Below are 22,815 nucleotides of genomic sequence, written 5' to 3'. Positions count from 1 at the left end.
TTTTAGTACTGCAACGCGTGCCGGATAGATACTAGTCTGATACTGTATATATATATATATGAACACGTTTTTTATTTTGATATTTTGAACCACTTTACGGATATTAATGAATTTAAATAGAGCTTAAATTGAGCTTTAAGTTTGCTTATGTACCCTTTAGTAGGCCCTAGTTTGAATACTACAAAATGTGGTGACTTTAACGTTAAAAACATAGAAAGTCGACATGTTTAATCAAAGATTGTATTAATATTATTGTATACGACGGCGGATATTTGAACGCCTTCAACGTGAGGGACGCAATAGTTTATACTGTTGGACCAAATGAACTCGTTTTAATGTGTTGGACCATATGAACTCGTATTAATGTGTTGGACCAAATGAACTCGTATTAATGTGTTGGACCAAACGAACTGTTTTACAACTGTTGGACCAAATGAACGGCAATATAAACGTACAGTATATTTCACAAGTTTACTCTACAATGCAAAATTTTACTTCTAGTTTGGCCTGTACTTTTGGACCAAACGAACGAGTTTTTAACTGTTGGACCAAACGAACGGCAATATAAAGATTGGACCAAACGATTTTGGACCATTTGAAGACCATCCCTTCTACCTGATCGATTTTCATGATTGAGGTAGCAAATTGAAGTCATGCACGCAAAAATTTCACATCAAGCATCGGCATATACTTACTTACCTACTGTTGCCTATTACATTATTACAACAGTAATGATGAAACCATGTTTTGGTTTTGGATTGGTTTACCATATTTTATTGACTAAAAAAATAATTTTCGAATTCATACATCAATTTAAGATGTATTTTACCAGTTATAATTATATACAGTCCAACCTCAGTATAACGAATCTGAAGGGACCGAACTGAATATTCGTTATATCAAGGATTTTGTTAAAACGAGGTTCGTTATATAGAGGTTAGGTTTGCAAGAATTTCGCTAAGTCAAGGTTCAGAACCAGCGTCGGTCAATATAGGTCGGGATTTGACCTCATTAAAATACAATTAAAGTAGCATAGACTACATTACAATACTTTACAGTACAGTGTTTACATTGTACAGTAGAACCTAAATTATCCGGAAAAATAAAGGGGAGGGATCTTGAATATTGCGCAATCATGACAATGGCATTGACCTTGGTACAGGTTAAAAACTGTAAGTTTAAAATCACAGCTTGTTCTAACCCTCCTAAAACCTACCCAAACACTGTATTGCGTAGTCATAAACCATGTAAAGAACAAAACAAAACAGTAGAAAGTTTTGTAAGCTACTGCTCGTGATAGGCCGGTAGGCTACTTACAGTACAGTACTGATTTATCACAACAGAGGAATGTCAATAATAATGATTAACTATAGCATTGGTGTTGCTAGTTGAAACAAATCGTATTGAAAACAATAAATTATTAGATAAGTCATTATAAAAGTGTATAATCATAGCCAACTTTAGAATAATAAAAACACTCGTAAAAGGAATGTTAAGATAACGATGTTGCTATTCTTTCTCTTTGGTTTTGTTTTTATATTCTTTCTTAGTTTTCTTTTTATCCAAAAATAGTACAATTCACCATAGTTATCCCATATCGCCCAATCACAGCTTACTAAACATTACGTCGTCATCAGTCCTCAGTGAATGAAATCAGTTCAGTTTTCAGTGTTGCAACATAGCGCGCGCAGCGACAGCAGACAAAGACGTAAAACGGAGCAGACGAATGTTAGCGCAAGCGATGACGTGACCTTTCCATTTCATTTGATAAAGAAACAGATTTTCCCAAAACAATAATTGGGTGGGGGATTTGTTATATCGAGGGAAAGACGTAGACAATTCGTTATGCAGAGGTTAAATTCGCAATGTAGAGGTTCTGACAATGATAAATTCGTTATATTGAGGTGTCTTATTTTAGCCGAAATCACGAAAAATTCGTTAAATCAAGGTCGTTGTTATGGTTTGTTCGTTATGTAGAGGTAAAATATACATTATGTCTTATGGAGAGTTCTAGGGGATTAAAAAAAATTCGTTATATCAAGGAATTCGTTATATTGAGGTTCATTATATCAAGGTTAGACTGTAATCCTATATATTTTGGTCTAAGAACTTTCAATGAAATATCGGTTTTTATTTAAGCGATTCAGATACTTATTACTCAATCAAAAATCATAAATTTGGTTTTCCTCGGATATCATATTTATTTTAAAGCTGCGGAGCAGCATGGGTCTTCTAGTATAATTGATTTTTCTTTGATTAAATGTTGTTGTTCACAATTTGAATTTGGGTTTAAAGTGTGTTCCTTATGTTAAGTATGCAATTCCAATGTTAGGTGCTTAATCTGTACCATTAATATTAATGAGTAAAGTGGTGTATGGATTTCACAACTAGAGACCGTTGTATTTAACCACAATAGGCTCTGTTGCTATTAAAGGAATAAAACATAAGTGATGTTGTTTTGTTAGGGGGAGGGCATCTTCTGCATGTACTGTGGGGATGAGGGGATGACTGGGACGGGTGGCGTCGTCCTGTAATCCAGCTACTGGGAGGTCACGAATTGTGGATATTTATAGGGATGCACTGTGGATGCGATGCTCCCTGGTGTGGATTAACGTCCGCACTAGTGAGTACTACGACTATCCGCAGTATTATCCTGATAATTAGACCAATTCGTAAATTACAAGGAAAAATGTGGTTCGGATTCCACTATAAACTGTAGGTCCCTTAGTTGCCATTAGCTGTATGGGCTATTAATTAACAGCTGTGTCTAAGGAACATGTCGGCCTTAGTCACTAACAAGACTACAAGATCGCGCCACTCATCCTACACTCATCCTTCACTCATATTTGGGTTAAAATACGCACATAGTGGCGTCCCCATCTTAAATAATTGAATTGAATTGAATTGAATTGAATCATCCACATGTACTGCGGGGATGAGGGGCACTGTATGTGTGAAAATTAACACAGGTATTTTTATGTCCCAGGTTCCAAAATTTCTTTTCCGGCCCTCAAAATGGAGTACAAAAGAAATTTCAAGAGGAATCCTGCAAGTCAGCTGTCGAAACTTCAATAACCCTCCGTTGGGATTTTTAAAAGGGATTGTTTCATTTTCCATTACACAAAAAGAACAAGACATTAATTTAGTAAAACAAGTTCTTATTGGAATGAAAAACTGTATGTCATCTGATGACATAACTAATGAGAGGTATCTTGACATTTGGAATGAATTTATGAAATCGCTGTTTGGAAATGTAGTGAAATTTGTAAAAGACCCAGCCGATGTCATCAATGATTTACTCTCCACTGCAATACCAAACCATAACCAGATGACAGACTTGGATCAGAAAGTAAGTAAAAATCCTACCTTTTTAAAAAAATAACAGAAGTTTATTGTCTTACTTTTCTTATGATTACATACTTGATTTTTAGGCATATGTGTATATTTCAAGAGTTTTCAGAGAGAAAGTGTAATTTGTTATGAGTAAAAGTAGGACTCATCATTTGATAATATTGTAATTGTTACATAAGTGCAAAGGTAAAATTTTAATTATTAGATAACTTTTGGGGTTATGTCATTTCTTGTTTTTTTTATATTTTTTATTAGTGTTAAAAAAAAACATTTAACTTAGTCAGTGGAGGCTAGTGGCCATCTTGGATGATTTCAAACAGCTGCTACACCAAAGTGATTATAATTTAAATATCGAGTATACTGTGGAGTCAACAAATCTGTCAATACCGCTCTAATCACTTTCATTGAGTCAGAAATTGAATCAATGGATGAGAAAAACATAGAAGCTGGAATTTTTATGGATTTATCTAAAGACTTTGACAGCATACTATTCCATAGCAAAATTGTTGAAAAATTTAGTAGTACAGGCTTTAAAACTCATATTTAAATTGGTTTGAAAGTTACTTTCAAAATAGGAGTCAATATGTAGAAGTATCAAAAACAGAAGGAAATCAAGTGATAAAATAATTTATTTTTGTAAAAAAATACAACCGACTTCAAATGCTCTAAAAAGAATGAAATAATTTCAATAAAGTAAACTTTTGTATTAGTCAAACTCACGTATTTTAAGTCGGCGCGGCTCTATGATGATTTTTGATACAAAATTTAAAGAGGATGTCCACATTGCAAGTGACTATCTATAACTAAAGGTGATTATAATCTTATAGTGGTATTAACGAGTATCTTCAAAAAGATTATAATGTATTTACATATTTCTAACTTGGAAAAGTAACGTTTTAATTTCAAACTAGCTTCTTTTCCCTATCATAATATCAAAATAAATTATTTTCCTATTCATATAGAACATTTGTGTGTGTTATTTTCATAATGCAATCATTCTGAAGTAAACATAAAATACAAGAAAATACTTCCTTTGATATATATAAACAAAACAGTTCAGTATGTTTTTTTTATATATTTATGTTATCCAGCTACAATTTATTGATTTTCAAAATACACTCTCAATATCTTTTATTTTATTCATATTTTTGCAGTTAGAGCCGGTTATAAGCCGGCCGACTTGAAATACCTGAGCTTGACTAATACAAAAGTTTATTGAAATTATTTCATTCTTTTTTGAGCTCTGGAAGTCGGTTGTATTTTTTTACAAAAATAAATTATTTCATGATTTTTAGTGACTGTATAATTTGTTATATATTAATTACTTGAAGTTTTTTGATAAGCAAAACTGTTTGAAACAATCAAAAGTGTCACAGAAATTGCAAATCAGCTTCCCATTTCCGAAGCAGGCATAATATGATTGACAGTGAAGAATATTAATAAACATTCATTCCACATCTTGACATCTTCAAATGCATGTTTAGTAATTAAAATATGTAACACTTTTAAGACGATTGACGATTATGCAATCTTACACCTCTTATGTCGTTTAAGGAATAATTGCATCTAATTTATATTTGGACCTCTTTTACGAATGCTTTGGTTTTCACAATACACCTTAAATTGTCAATATCATACAGCTATTCACTATGTTTTATAAGTCAGAACATTCAATACTCAAAACAGAATCATACACATATCAGGTCAAACGTTGAAATACCTTTTTTATAGTAACCAAAACAAAATGCTTTTTTTCAATGTTACTTATTTAGGCTCCGTGGCAAGAAATAGTTTATTAATCAATATGAAGCAACTGTTTCATGAAGAAACTGTCTGTAGCTTCATTTAAATGGTTTTAACTAACAGCTGTAGGAATGTTATTATTATTTATTGTGAATATTTGAGGTTTTCAGCATTTTTCACCAAACAAGTATTTTTCTTAAACATAATGCTATATATGGTACCAAATAGAAACTCTCCTGGTTATTTTGGTGGTGGAACCACGCTAATCGGTAAAAGAATCATAGAAAAATTGGTGGACATACATAGAAAAAAAAAAAAAAAAACATCGCCACAGACAAATTGAGAACCTCCTCCTTTTGTTGGTAGTGGGGAAGTCGGTTAAAAATATCAATCAATTTTGCAACCAATCAAACACGGGGTACCACAAGGGCCAATACTTGGACCTTTATCATTTATTATTTACATCAGGTATATGCCAAACTATCTAAGTAAACTTAAGGACATAAAAAAATCAACTTATACTATATGCAGATTTTACTCTAATCTTATTATGTCTGCAATTACTGGCTTGGAAATGGAAATAAATTTATTCATAGAATTAGGTAAACTTCAGGATTTTTTTCCTTCCAATAATCTAATATTAAACTCGCAGAAGACTAATTACATTCATTTCACTACAAAACAAAACCAAAACAAGAATGATTTTAACATTCAGGTACATTCAGGATTAGTGGTTTTATTGATAATAATATAATAGAAAGGGTAGATAAATCAAAATTTTTGGGAGTTTATATCGATAACCATCTTAGTTGGGACCAGCATATAGACAATCTTTTAGCAAAAATAAAGTCAGGAATTTATGCCTTAAAAAGATTATATTATCTTTGTAATTCGAAAGTTCTAAAAAATGTTTTCCATGCCCATGTGCAATCCCATATATCTTATGGAGTTTGTGTGTATGGAGGTACAACCAAACAAAACCTTTGTGAAATTTTAATTAGTCAAAAAAGAGCTATAAGAGCCATGTTAAATAGCTCGAGTTTGATGAATCCGTAAGGGAGCATTTTATTAGGCTAACCAAAATATATTAACTGTCTATAGTTTGTATATCCTTGAGTGTATTATGCATGTCAGGAAAAATAAAGCCAATTTTACAACACATGAAAATATACATAACCACAACACCAGAAAAAAAAACATAGTCTTTTCACAATTCTGAGCTATATAAAAAGAAACCATCATATGCCGGTTCTGTATTTTTAAAACATATTCCAAAAGAAATATTGAAAATAGTTTTTTTTATCAGAAATGCATTTTACTCTCTTGAAGAGTTGTACGATTTGACTAATGTAAATTCTAATGCTACGTATCTGTCAACTTCATAACTGAACAATTCAATGCAATGTACTGAGTTAGATTAAGGAACTGTGACGTTATTTATTGTATTGCTGTACATGAAACAAACAATAGTATATTACATTACTTGTCCTGAAAATAAGTGTTTGCCAGACGAGTGTGGTCGTTCCCGTGCGAGACAAAGTCGAGTACGGGATTACCATATGAGTCCGGTTAACACATTTTGGACGAGTGACGTACTATAGTTTACGCCATACAGTAGAACCTCGCTAATCCGTCACCTACGGGACCGGGAGCATGGTCAGAACAGCAAAAAGGTCGGATTATCAGAGGAACGCGTCTATTGACATAAAAACATAGTAAAACTGTATTTGGACAGACCATGGATAACTGATAACCATGTTTAATCCAACATGGCATAAAACAGTTAATTCCAACTCATAAAATAAATAATGTAATAATTTGCATATTACATCATAAAAATACAATTAGTAGGCTATTGCGCAATCATGATAATTATGTTATGTCATTACCCTTGGTTCAGTAATAAAAAGTGTAACGTTTAAAATAAAAGCTTTTTCAAACTTTTACTCAAACAAACAAATTGCCAAACATTGTACAGCAAAATAAAGAACAGAACAACAGAAAGTCTAGTAAGCTACTGCTAGTCATATGCTACTGATACGCTGTTTCAGGACAGAAGAATGTTGATAAAAACATTAGATAACGCATAAAAAAGTATAGAATAATAGTAGGCTTCTTATAGCATAACAACAGTCGTAAAATACACCGATAAAGATAACAATGTCATAAAAACATCGCTTATTCTTTCTCTTTGTTCTTCTATTCTTTCTTAAATTTCTCTTCAATCCTATCATTCAACAAGTTGCCATGGTTACTAAACACCCAATCACAGGCTACTAAAGTTGTCATCAGAGGTGCCCATCCCCCCCCAAACCCAGAGGCGCAATCCCCCCCCAAGCCAAAGGAGTAGTCCCCCCCAATTTATGCTGCCGTCTATTTAAACCTACCCTCCCCTCACCAATTTACCTGACAATTTTCCCTAATCCCTTTACCTCATAAAACAAGCATTTAAAGTATTTAGTAAACTTGAGGTACGAAAAACAAACTTGCTGATAATCAAAATTAAATGTTTAATATGAAACGTCATTTAACAATACATCAATATAAATCTAACTAATGGACGAATTAGATGTTTTTCCATTTACAATTCAGAATCTGTATTGTCAGCCAATATGTGTGCTCAGTCAGTATTGCAATAGACAACGTCTAGGAACACCAGGAAGTTGGGCTCTCTATAAATCCCAGGAAAGTTGTAATGGTACCCTTCACAAGAAGGAGGAAACTGGATGGGATCGGCCCACTAAGACTGCAGGGTACTGTAATAGAGCTGCAGAATCAGGTGAAGTATCTTGGTGTAATTTTGGACAGATCACTTCACTGGGGACCACACCTTCAAAAAGTCATTAAGCGTGGCAAATGGTCCCTTATGGCATGCAGGCGGATGGTAAGTGGCACATGGGGGTTACAGCCTAAACTTATGCACTGGCTGTATGTATCTGTTGTTCGACCCGCCCTTACATATGGTTCGCTTGTGTGGTGGCCAAAGATGGAATCAACTATAGCTGTTAAAGCTTTAGCAGGAGTTCAGAGGCTTGCTCTTATTATGATAACTGGGGCAGTAAGTAGCTGTCCTGGAGCGGCACTTGACTGTCTGCTTGACATGCTACCTATTGACATTTATATTAAGGTGGTAGCAAGTAAAACAGCCCAACGCCTTAGATGCGGAAACTTATGGATAGCCTCAGGGAACAATAAAGGGCACTCTAAAATTGTTCAGGTGGTACATAATGATGAATTGGACTTACCTTCAGATCACATGTCCAAAAAATACTCCTTTGGAAAGCCTTTCAAAGTACTAATACCAGATAGGAAGGATTGGTCTGGGGGAAAAGGACCCATACCCACAGGTGACTTAGAATGCTATACTGATGGTTCTAAGATCAAAAATGGGGGCACTGGAGCAGGTGTGCATTGGATGAATGGAGGCACTGGTATTTGTCTTCCAATGGGGGTGTACCCAACTGTCTTTCAAGCGGAGGTCACTGCCATTCTAGTTTGTGCTCAAGAACATCTTAACAAAGATATCAGAGACAAAACAATCAATATCTTTACTGATAGTCAAGCGACCTTAAAAGCATTAAACTCTTACGAATTCAACTCCAGGCTCGTGTGGGATTGTCTTGCTTCTGTGTCTGAGTTGGGTAGGAGAAATGACCTTACGCTTTGCTGGGTACCAGGACACTCAGGCATTAAAGGAAATGAAGCTGCAGACAGATTGGCAAATACTGCCTCTGCGACATCATTGTTAGGCCCGCAACCCTTCTGTGGCATCTCACGAAACAGTGTATGTTCTGCGATTGCGTCATGGGCCAAGGAAAAGCATCGCAAACGCTGGGTCGATGTTCCCCTTCTTAGGGTCAGCAAGCTTACTCTGTTTAGGCCTTCCAAAAAGGTTGCCTGTGACCTCTTGAGACTAGACAGACGAAGAATTAAATTAATTGTTGAACTGATAACTGGTCATGGAAGATTCAGGAAACATCTACAACGGATGGGCTTATATGATGGTGAACCGATCTGTAGGTACTGTGATAGGTCAGAAGAGACAGCTGATCACTTACTCTTTGATTGTAATGAGCTCTCTGACGCTAGATCGATAACTCTTGGAAATATGGCTAGAGGTAGATTTCTTCCTGAGGATGAACTAATTGGGAAGCTACAGGCATTCATTGGGCGCCTCAACTTGTAGGTCAACAAGAAAGCATTTAAGTATCTGGGGTGCGCAATAATTCGATTTCGGATGAAGTGCTTTAAGGTCTCGACCTGCCCCTGTTAGATAAGATAAGATAAGACAACGTCTTCAAAACGTACAACAATATAGGCCTACTCGGTGAATTAATCTACTCCAACACAGTACTGTAACTTACAATATATTAGGTGGCGTTAATTTTTACAGGGCTTAAGAATTCAAACAGCTTTAAGTGCCTTAATAATACTTTGGCAAAAAGTATATTGTTTCAAAATTATAGGCAGAGTCACGAAATAAGACAGACTTATTGCTCGCCACTCCCAGGCTGCCTTCTACAAAAATCGTCGGGCAAAATACCCACAGTATCTCTCAATAATTACCACCAGTACAAAAGGTTTTTGTGGCGAAGTAATCTTATAATTCATTTTGATAGCCCCAGGATTGCCTTTTATGACTAATAATGGTAGAAACGCATCTTGTCAGACAATCCGTTTGTACACAAAACACGAAACGATAGCAGATAGGCCTATCAATTCACGCGTGTATATATTTCCGCGGGCAGGACTGGAAGTAAACTGAATCAGGTAATGACAGAAAGACATGGTGTTTATGTTATCAAAAGCTGAAATTGGACTAATTCTAGTGACGGAGGAGAGTGTTGAAAATATAATGGGATTCATAATTGATTTTTCCATTCAAAATTATTGACAATAATAACCAATTTATATGCTGGATGGTCTCGACATTCTACATTACTGCAAAAAAGGAAATTTATTAAATACTTTGAGTAGTTTGAAATATACATAAAAACTATTGACAGCACAAAACTTTTTAGTGAAAACACTGAATCCCATTATATTTTCAATACTCTTCTCAGTCACTCACTACAATAGTCCAATATCAGCTGTTGAAAACGCAGACGACAATCCAGAGACCACGTCGGTCCGCCATAACCTGAACCTTTTATCTATGCCTGAACCTGATTCAGTTTACTTTACTTACTTCCAGTCCTGCCGACGGCAATGTACGAATTGACAGGCTTATCTGTAATAGTTTCGTGTTTTGTATTAGATGTTTGTCGTATTCTGACGACACCTCCAGAAGTGGATCTTTTTTAAATCCTGACGATGGTGGAGTTAAAGAACCACCAAAACATATATAGCAAGTAAAATTCGACACTGGTATATTAAGGATTGTCTGGCAAGGTCCGTTTTTACCATTCTTAGAAGCTATCTTAATTACGAACGGCAAAATGTTGTTGGTGGTGATAGTGAGCTACTTAGAAACACTTTTTCGGGCTGCTTATACAAAATTATACATTCATTATGACAGCTAGCAAAAAAATATCCCCCCCCCAAAAATCTCAAAATAAGTCCCCCCCAAAAATTCCTGTGGCGCAAACGCGCCACAGTACCCCCCCTCTGGGCACCCCTGGTTGTCATGATTATAAAATACCCAATAACAAAATGTTGTGACATAGCAAGCGCACAGCAGACAGATGTGTCATGTGTAGGCCTAAGGAGCAGACGATTGTCAGTGTAGACCTAGAAGGATTAAACTGATAGCTTGACCTTGAAGCTTTGATAGGCATTTCTTTGTTTGCTTCCATTTTATTTTTGTCAAATGCCAAAAACAATAATGTGGGAGCCTACTTAAAATTAATAATGGGCAGACATGGTTAAATGTACAACAAATTTCAACACATTAGACAAAAAAAAAACGAGATGTTAAGGTCTAAGAGAGGTTATGTTTTTGTTTCTTACTACTAATTGCCACCCAAATACAGTATAATCAGCTGATTAGTGTCCGGTAAAACTCATTACAGTACAGTAGTACGCAATGAAACCTCATTTGATTATGCTGGCAGCAAACAGCTGTTTTCTGGACTAAATCCTTGCGTGGGAAGTCAAAATAGTGTAGTGTGGCGTAAGGATGTTTTTAATTGAATTGAATACAAAGACAATACACATCCATTTTAACACTAAGCCTTAAAGATAATGTGGTTAAATGAAAAAAGTGTGGAAAAAGTGGTTAGGTAATTAACATAAGTATTATGAGAATTTAGATAAAGTATTATGATGAATTCAGATAACATGATGTTAAATTGCCTTGAATAAAGATGTAGGTAAACATCACTAACAATAAATTTGCCATCAAGATTATTAGGCCTTAAAATAGTCCATAATTTCTATTTGAACTCCCTTGTCCAATATCTTTTTTTTTTTTTTTGTTCAAAAAATGTATGTACCGCACTAACCACATTGGAGATAAATGATTTACAGGTAGCTCACTAGTTTAACTGAGTAGTTAAACCATGATAGTGCTCGTTTCAGGGAGACTAGTGCTTGCATTTACTCATCTGTAAGACATGGGCAGCACATTTTGATATCGGCTTCCCAGAAGCGGCTGGATATCAGGGCTTCTACTGTAGTCCTAAATAAGACAATTATTTAAATATACTTTTTAGATACTATCATTTTACCTATTTGTGTGGAAAAAGTGGTTAGGTAATTAACATAAGTATTATGAGAATTTAGATAAAGTATTATGATGAATTCAGATAACATGATGTTAAATTGCCTTGAATAAAGATGTAGGTAAACATCACTAACAATAAATTTGCCATAAAGATTATTAGGCCCTAAAATAGTCCATAATTTCCATTTGAACTCCCTTGTCCAATACCTTTTTTTTTGTTCAAAAAATGTATGTACCGCACTAACCACATTGGAGATAAATGATTTACAGGTAGCTCACTAGTTTAACTGAGTAGTTAAACCATGATAGTGCTCGTTTCAGGGAGACTAGTGCTTGCATTTACTCATCTGTAAGACATGGGCAGCACATTTTGATATCGGCTTCCCAGAAGCGGCTGGATATCAGGGCTTCTACTGTAGTCCTAAATAAGACAATTTTTTAAATATACTTTTTAGATACTAACATTTTACCTAATTGGTTTGTTTTAGATACTGACTTCTGCTCTCGATTTAATAACAAGTTTGAGCTCGTCATTGAAACTGTTAAGTTGTGTTGAATTTTTAAATAAAAGAAGGTGTAAGTTAGACTTGTATCCAACAAGTTTTATAGAAGCAGTGATACACCAAGTTAAAAGATTTCCTACAAAAAACTTTGTGTTCAAAGTTTACAAAACATTTTTTGACACTTATGAAGACTGTATAAATTTGCACAACAAAACCGAGGCATTGACTGAAGAATTTTTGAAATTGGCGGCCCCACTAATCACAAACTACAAGAACGTTGTATTAGATAAATTGGATTGTCTTATAAACCGCAGAGAGGATCAGAATCATAGTAGCTATAGGCAGAAAATGAATAATGGCGACTTAAGTCGTAGAGACATCTTAACACGACAACCGACTTCAAATGACAACAAATGTGCTTTAGATCAGCAATCTACCAATATGAATAATGTCGACTTAAGGCTTAGAGAGATCTCCACACGACAACCGACTTCAAATGACCAAAAATTAGCTTTAGAACAGCAATTAGCCAATACTATGATAGTAAATCGTACTCCTGGGCTAACTGAATTACTACAAACAAGTAATCCAAGAAATATATTCCACATTATCAGGCCTATGGGAAGTTTACATTATCTAAACGAGCTGCAGAGTTTTGGAGGTAAGTGTTTATAATCTCTGAATTTTAATTGTATATTACAAACGAAAACAAGCCTATTCATTAGATGCATGCAAATTTGTAGGTATAGGTTGTGCTTTTAAATTTGGTAACTCAGCTCTTGTGTATCAAGTTAAACAGGTTTTAATTTGAATTATTTTCGTATCACTAAACTATTAAACTTAATAAAAAAAAAACTATTTTAGTTAATACACCCTTTAGAGGAACAGACCTCACTTTCAGCTTATTCTGCATAAAAATAGTACATTGATAATGTTTTTATATAATTTTTAAAACTATCACTAAACTTTCTTAAACCCTTTTCAGGTACTATCAAAAAGAAATGCAACAACATTACAATGAGCTTTATTCTCCTGGAAAGTGAGCGAGGCTATTGGGATAATTGCTACAGGTTATATCAACAGATGATTGAATTTAACCCTGATGATGTTCAGGTAAAGGTTTTGGATTTGTTGTGCAACTATTGTACTGTTGTTGCTCATTGTTTAGTTGGTTGCATTTAAATTTGTTCATTAAGTTCTCAAATATTGGGTCTGAAACACTCCGTAATATAATGCAAATACGTATAATATCCATCTGTATTATATACTAGTTGTTTGCCCCTTCTACGTACGGGAATCTTGTAAAATGAAATGAAATGATGAAATGAAATGATTTATTATTGTCGTTAAAACTATGTACAAAGTTCATGACAATCGTCAAAATAAAAACAAAACAATCAAGATGGCTCTGGCAACTAAAATATCTAAAACTCTAAAACTAATGTAATGTAGAAAGTTGAAACCTTATATTCAGAACAGGAGTTGGTTTGCATATTTAGTGTGCATTTTTCCAGATATGCTGGCAAAACTATTACTGCATAGGAATACATATAAAATTAAGTAAAAAGCTTAAAACTCAACCTTTTAATTTATTATTGCTAAACATATTTAGAGCCTTGCGACTTTCTTTAAATGAAAACATAAAAACTGCAATAAAAATTATTATAGGGGGAAAATTTCTGAATCAGACAGGGGTCCGGAACTATTTTGGGGAATCGTTGATGATCTTTCGGGCAGAATTAGCTCCAAAGAACAGGGTGTCTACCAACCGGGAAAACCAGGAATTGTACTTAATCTTTTACTGGCCATGAAATGTACGGGAATTGTCCTTAAATGCCAGACTATGTCCTTAAATTTTTAATGGGTCATAATTTTATCGATCGCTAGTTGGTTAGGAGCACATAAAAGGTTTATCAGATGTTTCTTTACATTTTCATAATTTATTACTAGAGTAATTATGCAATAAAAACCCGATTAGCAGTCTCAAACCCATTAATATTTTATCACGACAATCAAGTGTCAAGTCAAGTACTTCCAAGAATTGTTGACTCAGTAGTAGTTTAGCTCATAAAAGTTGAATCACTTTTATTCCTTTACAACGTATTTATTTATTACTAGGGTAATCATTATTAGATCCCAAACATATTTTATCATGGAAATAATAGTTTTATAAGCCATAACAGCCATTATGGCTGTTAAATTTCACTTCTTACTTGTACTTCAATTTGCCGCTGGCCATTGCCTAGTGCCATAAAACCGTTTATGGTTTTATATAAAACATGTAACTAATCTACAGTCTTATTTTGTAAGTTAAACCTTTTTTATGGATATTTTATCTTTCAATTGACAAAACCAAAAGCATTGTTGTTTGCATTAAATTTTTATCACTACGTAGGCCTACTTGGTTTCAAATGATGTCATTGCATTTTCTGTATCTTTGTACATTGTTGGCGGTCAGGTTTAAATTTTTTTTATTTCCCATATTTATTTATTGCGTTGTATGCTTTAAGCAATCAAAATCTTATGAACTAGAATGATGATATTGTAGTGACATTGCTGATATTATAACCTCATTGTTTGTTACTCAGTTTATATAGGCCCTCCTAAATAATTAGGCATAGGCCTGGGTATTTTGATTCTTTGAAATTGCTGTAAAATATACTAAGAAAATGTAATTGAGCCTAAGATAAACTAATGATTGCTATGTGTCGATATTAACTTTGCAGATGAAAAGACAATAATCTTACTCTGTGCTTACTGGTAGCCGCTTACCATACCGATTTTGTACCTAGAACCGAGTTACAATATATTCATTATGCATTAAAGATTTTTTTCTCAAAAGTAGTCGAGAACCTAACGTTGTGCCAGGGCGAATAATGCCAAATTAATCCGCCTGGATCGGATAAGCTATGTTATGATGTTTCCGTGACCGATGGGGATATTTAGGATTTTGTCGCTATAGCAGGAGACAATGATTGCGTTTTTCTGTTACACTATAAAAGCTGTACCTAAAGTATATGTTTGTTTACTTTCAATAAGTTTCTATTTTGAAATTTAATTCTTGTCTATTATTATTTACTTTTCTCTCTGGAACAACTACAATGAAGAACAAGATTAATACAGTTTGAGAAATCAGGAATATTATTCTGTAATCACACCGACAAAGGTCCTTAAATGTACGGGAATTGTCCATGAATTTTTTATCCAGAATGTAGTAGACAGCCTGAAAGAACCTTTCCCTTTTGAAAAATTTGTACCTGGTTCGTCGACTAATAGGGATTTAAAGATAAATATAGCAAACGAGTTTAATCATTTCTTTACTTCTGTGGGTTCAAAATTGGCAAACGCAATCGATTCAGGGGGGGCTCCAGTCGTAAACGACGTTGACTACTCACACGACACACACTTTGCGTTCAACACTATTACACACACCGACATATTACATTACGTCCAGGGTCTGCGCCTGGCCATGATGGCATCTCGGCCTTTGTTCTTAAGGAAAACATCCAAGCTCTATGTGCTCCTCTCCTGCACACTGTCAATCTTAACCTGACATCTGGTATATTCCCAAACATGCTAAAGTAAGCAAAAATTATTCCATTACATAAATCTAATGATTTCACAGACATGAATAATTATCGTCCGATATCTTTATTAAGTGTAATCGCTAAGATTTTAGAGAAAATTGTTAAAGACCAACTTATTTCTTACCTCCACCAGTGCAACATTTTAAGTGAAAATCAATATGGGTTTAGGAGTGACAAAAATATCTCTGACGCTTTATTTTTTATCAATAAAAGCATAAACTAAGCAGTATTCAGCAATAAACGAAGTATGTTAATATTCTTAGACTTAAAAAAAGCATTTGACTCAGTGGACAGAAAGCGTTTGTTGCAAAAACTTGAGCTTGTCGGGGTGCGCGGCACCTCGCTCGCTTGGTTCAGCAGCTACCTCTCTGATAGGCTACAGACTGTCTCACTTGGTGAAGTGTCAAGTGATGTGCTACCAGTGGAGTATGGTGTCGTCCAGGGATCGAATCTTGGCCCTGTTCTATTCCTCATTTACATCAATAATATTTCTAAAATTCAGACAAATGGAAAATTAATTTTTTTTTCTGATGATACTTTATTATTCGTAACTGGAACATCCTGGGAGGAGGTGAAAAGCAAGGCAGAATCAGACCTATTTTTACTTAAAAAATGGCTTGACCAAAATATATTATCTCTCAACATATCAAAAACTAAATTCATGCCGATTTCATTACGTAAGACTACCGAATACAAACTTGAAAACCTAACAATTCATGTCTGTGGAAGTCATTTCAACAACTTGTGTTTTTGTAGCGAAATTGAAAGAGTTGATTCATATAAATACCTTGGTATTGTTTTCAACTCGAGGATGAAGTGGTCGGAACATGTTGAATATCTAAAAAATAAACTACGTAAATACATTTATGCATTCAGACAACTTAGTGATGTTCTCGAAGAGCGAGAAATTAAAATAGCTTACTACGCATACGTTCAATTATTGTTATCATTTGGATTGCTTTTGGTGGTGCTTACAAAACTATCTTGCAGCCTCTTTTTGTAATGCAGAAAACAATTTTAAAAGTTGCTTTTAAAAAACACTTTAGATATTCAACTGACGACCTGCAGAATTAGGAGTTTTGACAGTTAGGCAGTTGTTTTTTAAATTTATTTTAGTACACATGTACAACAATTTTAATAATATTTTTGAAAAAACTACTCATTCACACAATACACGCTTCTCTCAAAAGTTGTCTATTAATCTTGAGGGCATGTGATGCTCACACAGTGGTCTGGCGTTGGTATTCTCAGCTTGAGCTCTTTCTGAAGATTGTACGGGGTTATTACAAATGATGTTCATGATTTCATACATACATAAAATATAGTTTTATTTGTTATACAAAGAAATAAAATGGTTACAACTTTTGAAAAACTCAAAAAGTTTTGACACAGATACACAGAACTGTAAATGCTCGATACGGGAACCCCTTATGGTACGACAGATGTCAATAATGTATTCAAGCTCTTGCTAGACTTTGAAAAGTGTGTCTAGGTCTATTGTTTCGATAGCATTGGTAATCCGTTGCTGGATATCAAGTTTGCTATCTGATAATGGTGGTGTGTACGCCTTATCTTTGATGTATCCCCACAAGAAAAAAATCAGGGGCTGATGTCCGGAGATCTTGTAGGCCAGTTCAGGGGGTGTCATTATTCGGACCACCGAGCTTGTTCCATATCTCAGGCAGCACATTGTTAAGTTCAGCCCTCCTACAAGTAACATTCAAATGCATCCATTTCTCTTAAATTTCAAGTGTCACTTGCCAATATAGTGGTTACTTGGAGGATAATCGTTAAACCTGGTTCTAATGTGTCGTTGCACACTAATAACAGATTGGTTAATGTAATATTCCAACTGGCAAAAAGCTTTCCTGCCTTCAAATTCAGCCATTACACAACACTTACAACAATTGACTTGACAAACAGCTGATATGCACCCAAACCAATAGAAATGAAACTTTATGAGTTTTTCTTTCCAATGGCACCAACTAAAATAGTCTTGAAACAAATTAACCCAGTAATATTTATAATCAAAATCAGGAACATTATTTGTAATAACCCTGTACTTATGGTTGCATTGGTTCAAACAACTGCGTTGGTCCGAATGTAACAGTTTTCAAGTTTGGCCTTGGTACCAGCGTTGGGTGTAGTTGATTTATATGCCTCTTCAGAATTCTATCAGATAAGTCGAGAACTACAAGATAGTGCCTTTTCTAAAGCTTCTTCTATACTCAACCAAACTGCCATGTGTTTTTGTTTTTGTTGTTGTTTGTTGCCTGAAGGTAGTTATTGTTTCGATCTAAAACATAGCTGGTATTATAGTATAGGTAGGGATGGACGAGATTGGATTTTTAGTTTGAGACGAGACGAGACGAGAATTTTTATTTCTCATAAAACTTCGAGACGAGATCGAGACGGGATTTCCCTTCTCATACACAACGGGAAATACACGTTAAAAATTTTTACCTGATTTTGTAACATTGTTAGATGACTGTTTAAATACAAAAATAATGATAATAGGCAAGAATATTTACAATATTTTGTTAAAAAACATCAGCATAACATTTTTTTATTAATCACGCCTAACTTATTAAAAATGCCTACGATTAGAAAACATAGTGATATCAGTTAGGATAGATTTCAACTTATCCTAAAATAAAATAAATCATAAAATAAAAGCAATATTAATTTTTATAAAATAGTTACTTGATTTGACTTTTTATAGTAATAAAACATTCCTCACACTGCTTACACTTAACAAAACTTCTCAAATGTTATTAAAGTAATATTATTTAAATAATTAAAGTAATATTTACATTTAAAGAATTAATTAAATAAGAACGCCTTCGCAAAGGAAACGCAACTACAACACGCTCCTGTATTGCGGGTATTGCATTGACTTTCTGCAGGCGTTTTTAAATTTAAATTTTTTTTTATTCTCGTCTCGATAAAAATCTCGGCCAAAAAGAAATCTCGTCTCGTGTAACGAGATTTAAAATTTCCCGAAAATTTCCCGAAATTTCGAGACTTGACCATCCCTAAGTATAGGATACACAAATAAGAAAAAAAGTTTATTAGGGATGGACAATATTGGATTTTTAGTTCGAGACGAGACGAGAGGGGATTTTTTATTTCTCATAAAATTTTGAGACAGGATTTCCCTTCTCATACATAACGGGAAATGCACTTATGCATTTTAACCTGACATTTTAACCTGATTTTGTAAAATTTTTAAATACCTACTGATTTATGACAGATGATTGGTTAAATACAAAAATAATAATAATAGACAAGAATATTTAAAATCTTTTATTAAAAAACATTAAAATTTCTCTAAATTTCGAGACCCATCTATCTCTAAAGTTTATACTTGTTGTTAATGTTTATCAAGATTCTGACTAAAAAACTGCAATATTGACTTATAAGATACATATTATAATAATATAAGTATCATAAGATACAAATGGAAAATGGAAATCTAAAGATACATTTGATATATGATTTATGTTTGGCCCCTGTAATCTACTAGTTAGTAAGTTCAAGGAATCTTTTATGAAATTTGTTTCTTTGCTATTTCCTTCAACTTTAGGTGTCTTCATTATTTTAAAAGTATTTTAGTTTGGAAATCACTCAGTTTATGGTACACTTTGACATTTGCCTTAAATATTACAAATAAAAACCAAATCAAGCAAATGGAAATTCGCTTAGTCTACAGGTTTGCTATGGTAGCGACATATTTGTTGGTGCATAAGTTAAGTACCAACAATTATTACACGTAAATCAACGTTTTGTGGTAACTGTAGAAAATATAAGCAAACATTAATAGTTCTATTGGCCAATTTAAATGTTTACAACTAAATACTTTATTTCAGGATTTTGTAAATGAGGAAAACAACCCATTGAAGAGATTATTGACAATAGTACAATGCTGTTTGGAATCACATCATTTAGAGGAAGCAATACAAATGTGTACAAGTAAGTTTGTTAGGTTCTTAAGTTTATTATTCTAGTCTAGTCATATTAGAGAAATTACCTAAAGTGTAAAACTTGGTACGTATATTGAGTTTTACTTCCGGAATAACATACTAAAAGTCCTCAAAAAAATTCTTGTGCTACGGCCGCCATCTTGGAAAATGGCGTCCAAAAACCAGTTTTTCCCCTATTACTCAAAAACTATTCATCCTATAAAAAAACATTAAATGTAAAAAATGTTCGCCACATAAAGAGCTACAACTTTTGTATTTAGAATATTTCGATATAATTAACCCCTTAGCCATAAAATGCAATATTCAGAAAATACATTTGAAAATTCTTAAAAAAACATTAATTGCCTTTAAAAAAGTTTTAAATAAATTATTTAAAAAAACTATTTTATTATTTTAATTTAAAAATTAGACTGTTCTGAACATTTTCATACCAGTAACATAACTTCTTTCAATTTATATTTTCTGTGAAATTTTAAATGCCGTTGCCAGACTACCATAATAAACTAGCATAATAATAATAACGCGGAAACTCTTGGCAAGCAGTAGAACTTCGGTCTGATGATGAATAAGATTGAGACAATTACATAACAGGATACAATGATAATTGTTTGAATAAAAACATAATTAATTGTATTAAAGGGGTTTGTTTTTTACTACATACAAAATTAAACTATTTCCACTTACAACACTCCAACTCAAAATTTTTGTTATTTTTGTTACCCTAGCTATTTTTTGTAGAGCAATGAGCTATCTTCAGGGAGAGGTTCTTTGCCAGCCGATTTAATGAGTGGGGTTGTTTCTTAACAAAGCTTATTATGATATTGTATTCCCTTTATTTATATCTAGAGAGATGAGGGTGTGTCCCTACAATAATAAGTCAAGAGTTTATGATGCAACAATTAAATATTTATTCAACAATTTTATTAAATATAACATTCAGTCTTATTCAGTAATTATCACAGTGATCCTTCTCACTAACAATTCACAAATATTAACAATTCATAAATATTTAACTTGAAATTGAAAAAAATCTACTTTAAATTATATCACAAAAATATTAATGACTCAACAATTCCCTAACTCGCAATAATGTAATCCCTGAGAAAGAATTTAAATATTGCTAATAAAGAAAAACCTAATACGTAGTTTAATTTGCCAACTTTCAGCTCTTACCAACTCCAGCACAAAGCCGAGTGTAGTGTTTACCGAATGTAGCTTTGAGGACTCTACTCTTCCAGCTAAAAAGCCGAGTTAGCAAGAGAGAAGTCTCCTTTTTCAAAAATACCGCCCTGCCATGATACCGGAGTACGTACCACGCAGAAAAAACTATATGACGTAATGTGATTGTTTTACTTCCTCCCACTCAATTCTCAAACCGGGCCGGGTACCGATGTCTGTCAAATGTCATGTCCTGGAGGTTATGTTAGTGATGATTGTAAATAATAGACATCCGTACGGTATAAAGTTATTCTTAATATGAATTTAAGTAATCTTACAGTAATTAAAACAAATCATAGCTATAGGATAATTTAAATAAAAGAATGGTCTAGTAAATGATAATTTAATTACGGCCTTTGATGAAAGTATCGGCAGACGTTAAAATATCGAAACGGTAAGTGTACGTATTGTAGGTTATCTCAACTTATTCATTAATGAAATTTAACTAACTCTGCTATTAATTAGAGAGGTATTTATTGGAATTTTAATTATTATTACTTTGAAATTGCAAAGCATCAAGAGGATCGGTGTTCATTGCAACTGTACAACAACCTAGGCTATTTGAAATTAAGTCTTTCATTGGTTATTGTTCGAGCCTATTAGAAAGCTTGATAGTAATCTAAGTTTGGTTAATTGAGTAGGCCTATTATATTATTATTACGGCAGTTAACTTTGGTAACGTCGTACACTGATTTAAAGGGTGTTTTTAAAAGGATGTCGGGATTTTAAATTATAATTGTTTGTGTTCTTTTTAAGGTAACTAAGTGTTTTATAAGTCAAATTGAAGCTAAAATAACTAAGTTTTATTTCCCTTGTAGCAAGGGAGGAAACTTTGGACTTGGCATGCGCAAAACAGGTGCGCGGTGGTAGGCCTTTATTGTGACTCATGCGCTTGACGCCAGTCTCCAGTACGACAGTTAAGCTATAGTTCCACAGACTGCGGAACTTCCGCCGTGCGGAAATAAATATATTATTATTCCAGCGTAAGTCTGGATGGGTGGTTCCACTGACAGCGGAAATAACGTTGCGGAGATTCGGTTCTGTCCAAACTAGCGGCGAGCATGGAACACAAATATAATACCATAAATACCAAAATAGTATATTTCATACCTAGGACCGAAAATGAGGTTTAGCCTGCTCGAGAGAGTTTTTAAGTTCGAGACGAAGTCGAGAACTTAAAACGATCGAGAGCTGCAAATTAATTATTTTTAACTGTGGTTGCTTTTATTGTAAAATGATGTTAGACCTAGTTCTTAAAAATCACGTTATTAGTTTTTTATGACGATGGTGATAGTAAACATTAATAAAATATCAATATGAACTTAAATAGTAGTTTTATTGATACAGGAATAAAAAAATACAAGCCTCGAAAAGAATAAGGTTATTGAAATGATGTTAGGAAACTAAATTGAACGGAACCGTTATTGTAACCTTACAATAATTGATGGCTCTTCTCCGCTGGCGGAATCCGCACTGCCACTGCTCTCAAGCAAACCAGACCAGTATGATTTGTCCGCAATGCGGAACCGAAAATTCGGGATGCGGAAACGCACGTCAGTGGAACCGCACACAAGGGAACTCCATTAAACCAGTGTCGTTGTAATTCCGCAGTGGAAAAAATCGCACCGCTTGGCGGAGATTCCGCAGTCTGTGGAACCATAGCTTTTACGGCACAACAGAAGACACAGATTGCAATCTGTGGTTCGCATAGTTTATATATATTGCTAAATTAAACTAAATTTAAATCTACTTGATGATAAAGAAAC

The 22,815-nt window shown here is 33.9% G+C and overlaps 1 protein-coding gene across 7 annotated transcripts in view; it reads left to right on the top strand.

The window, feature by feature from the left end:
• LOC128987315 (uncharacterized) overlaps positions 1-22,815 on the top strand; it is a 168,233-nt gene that overhangs the window by 128,358 nt on the left and 17,060 nt on the right. For all 7 annotated transcript variants that reach the window (XM_054408111.1, XM_054408128.1, XM_054408144.1 and 4 more), the window contains 4 exons: positions 2,987-3,349; positions 12,247-12,922; positions 13,247-13,374; positions 19,718-19,820. In XM_054408111.1, the coding sequence (XP_054264086.1) occupies positions 2,987-3,349; positions 12,247-12,922; positions 13,247-13,374; positions 19,718-19,820 (1,270 nt within the window). The remainder of the gene's footprint in view (positions 1-2,986; positions 3,350-12,246; positions 12,923-13,246; positions 13,375-19,717; positions 19,821-22,815) is intronic.

This window comes from Macrosteles quadrilineatus, unplaced genomic scaffold (genome assembly GCF_028750875.1).
Source record: "Macrosteles quadrilineatus isolate MER2022 unplaced genomic scaffold, UCM_ALF_1.0 Scaffold_1__1_contigs__length_201487025, whole genome shotgun sequence".
Lineage (NCBI taxonomy): Eukaryota > Metazoa > Arthropoda > Insecta > Hemiptera > Cicadellidae > Macrosteles > Macrosteles quadrilineatus.
This window is presented reverse-complemented; position numbering and strand designations above follow the sequence as displayed.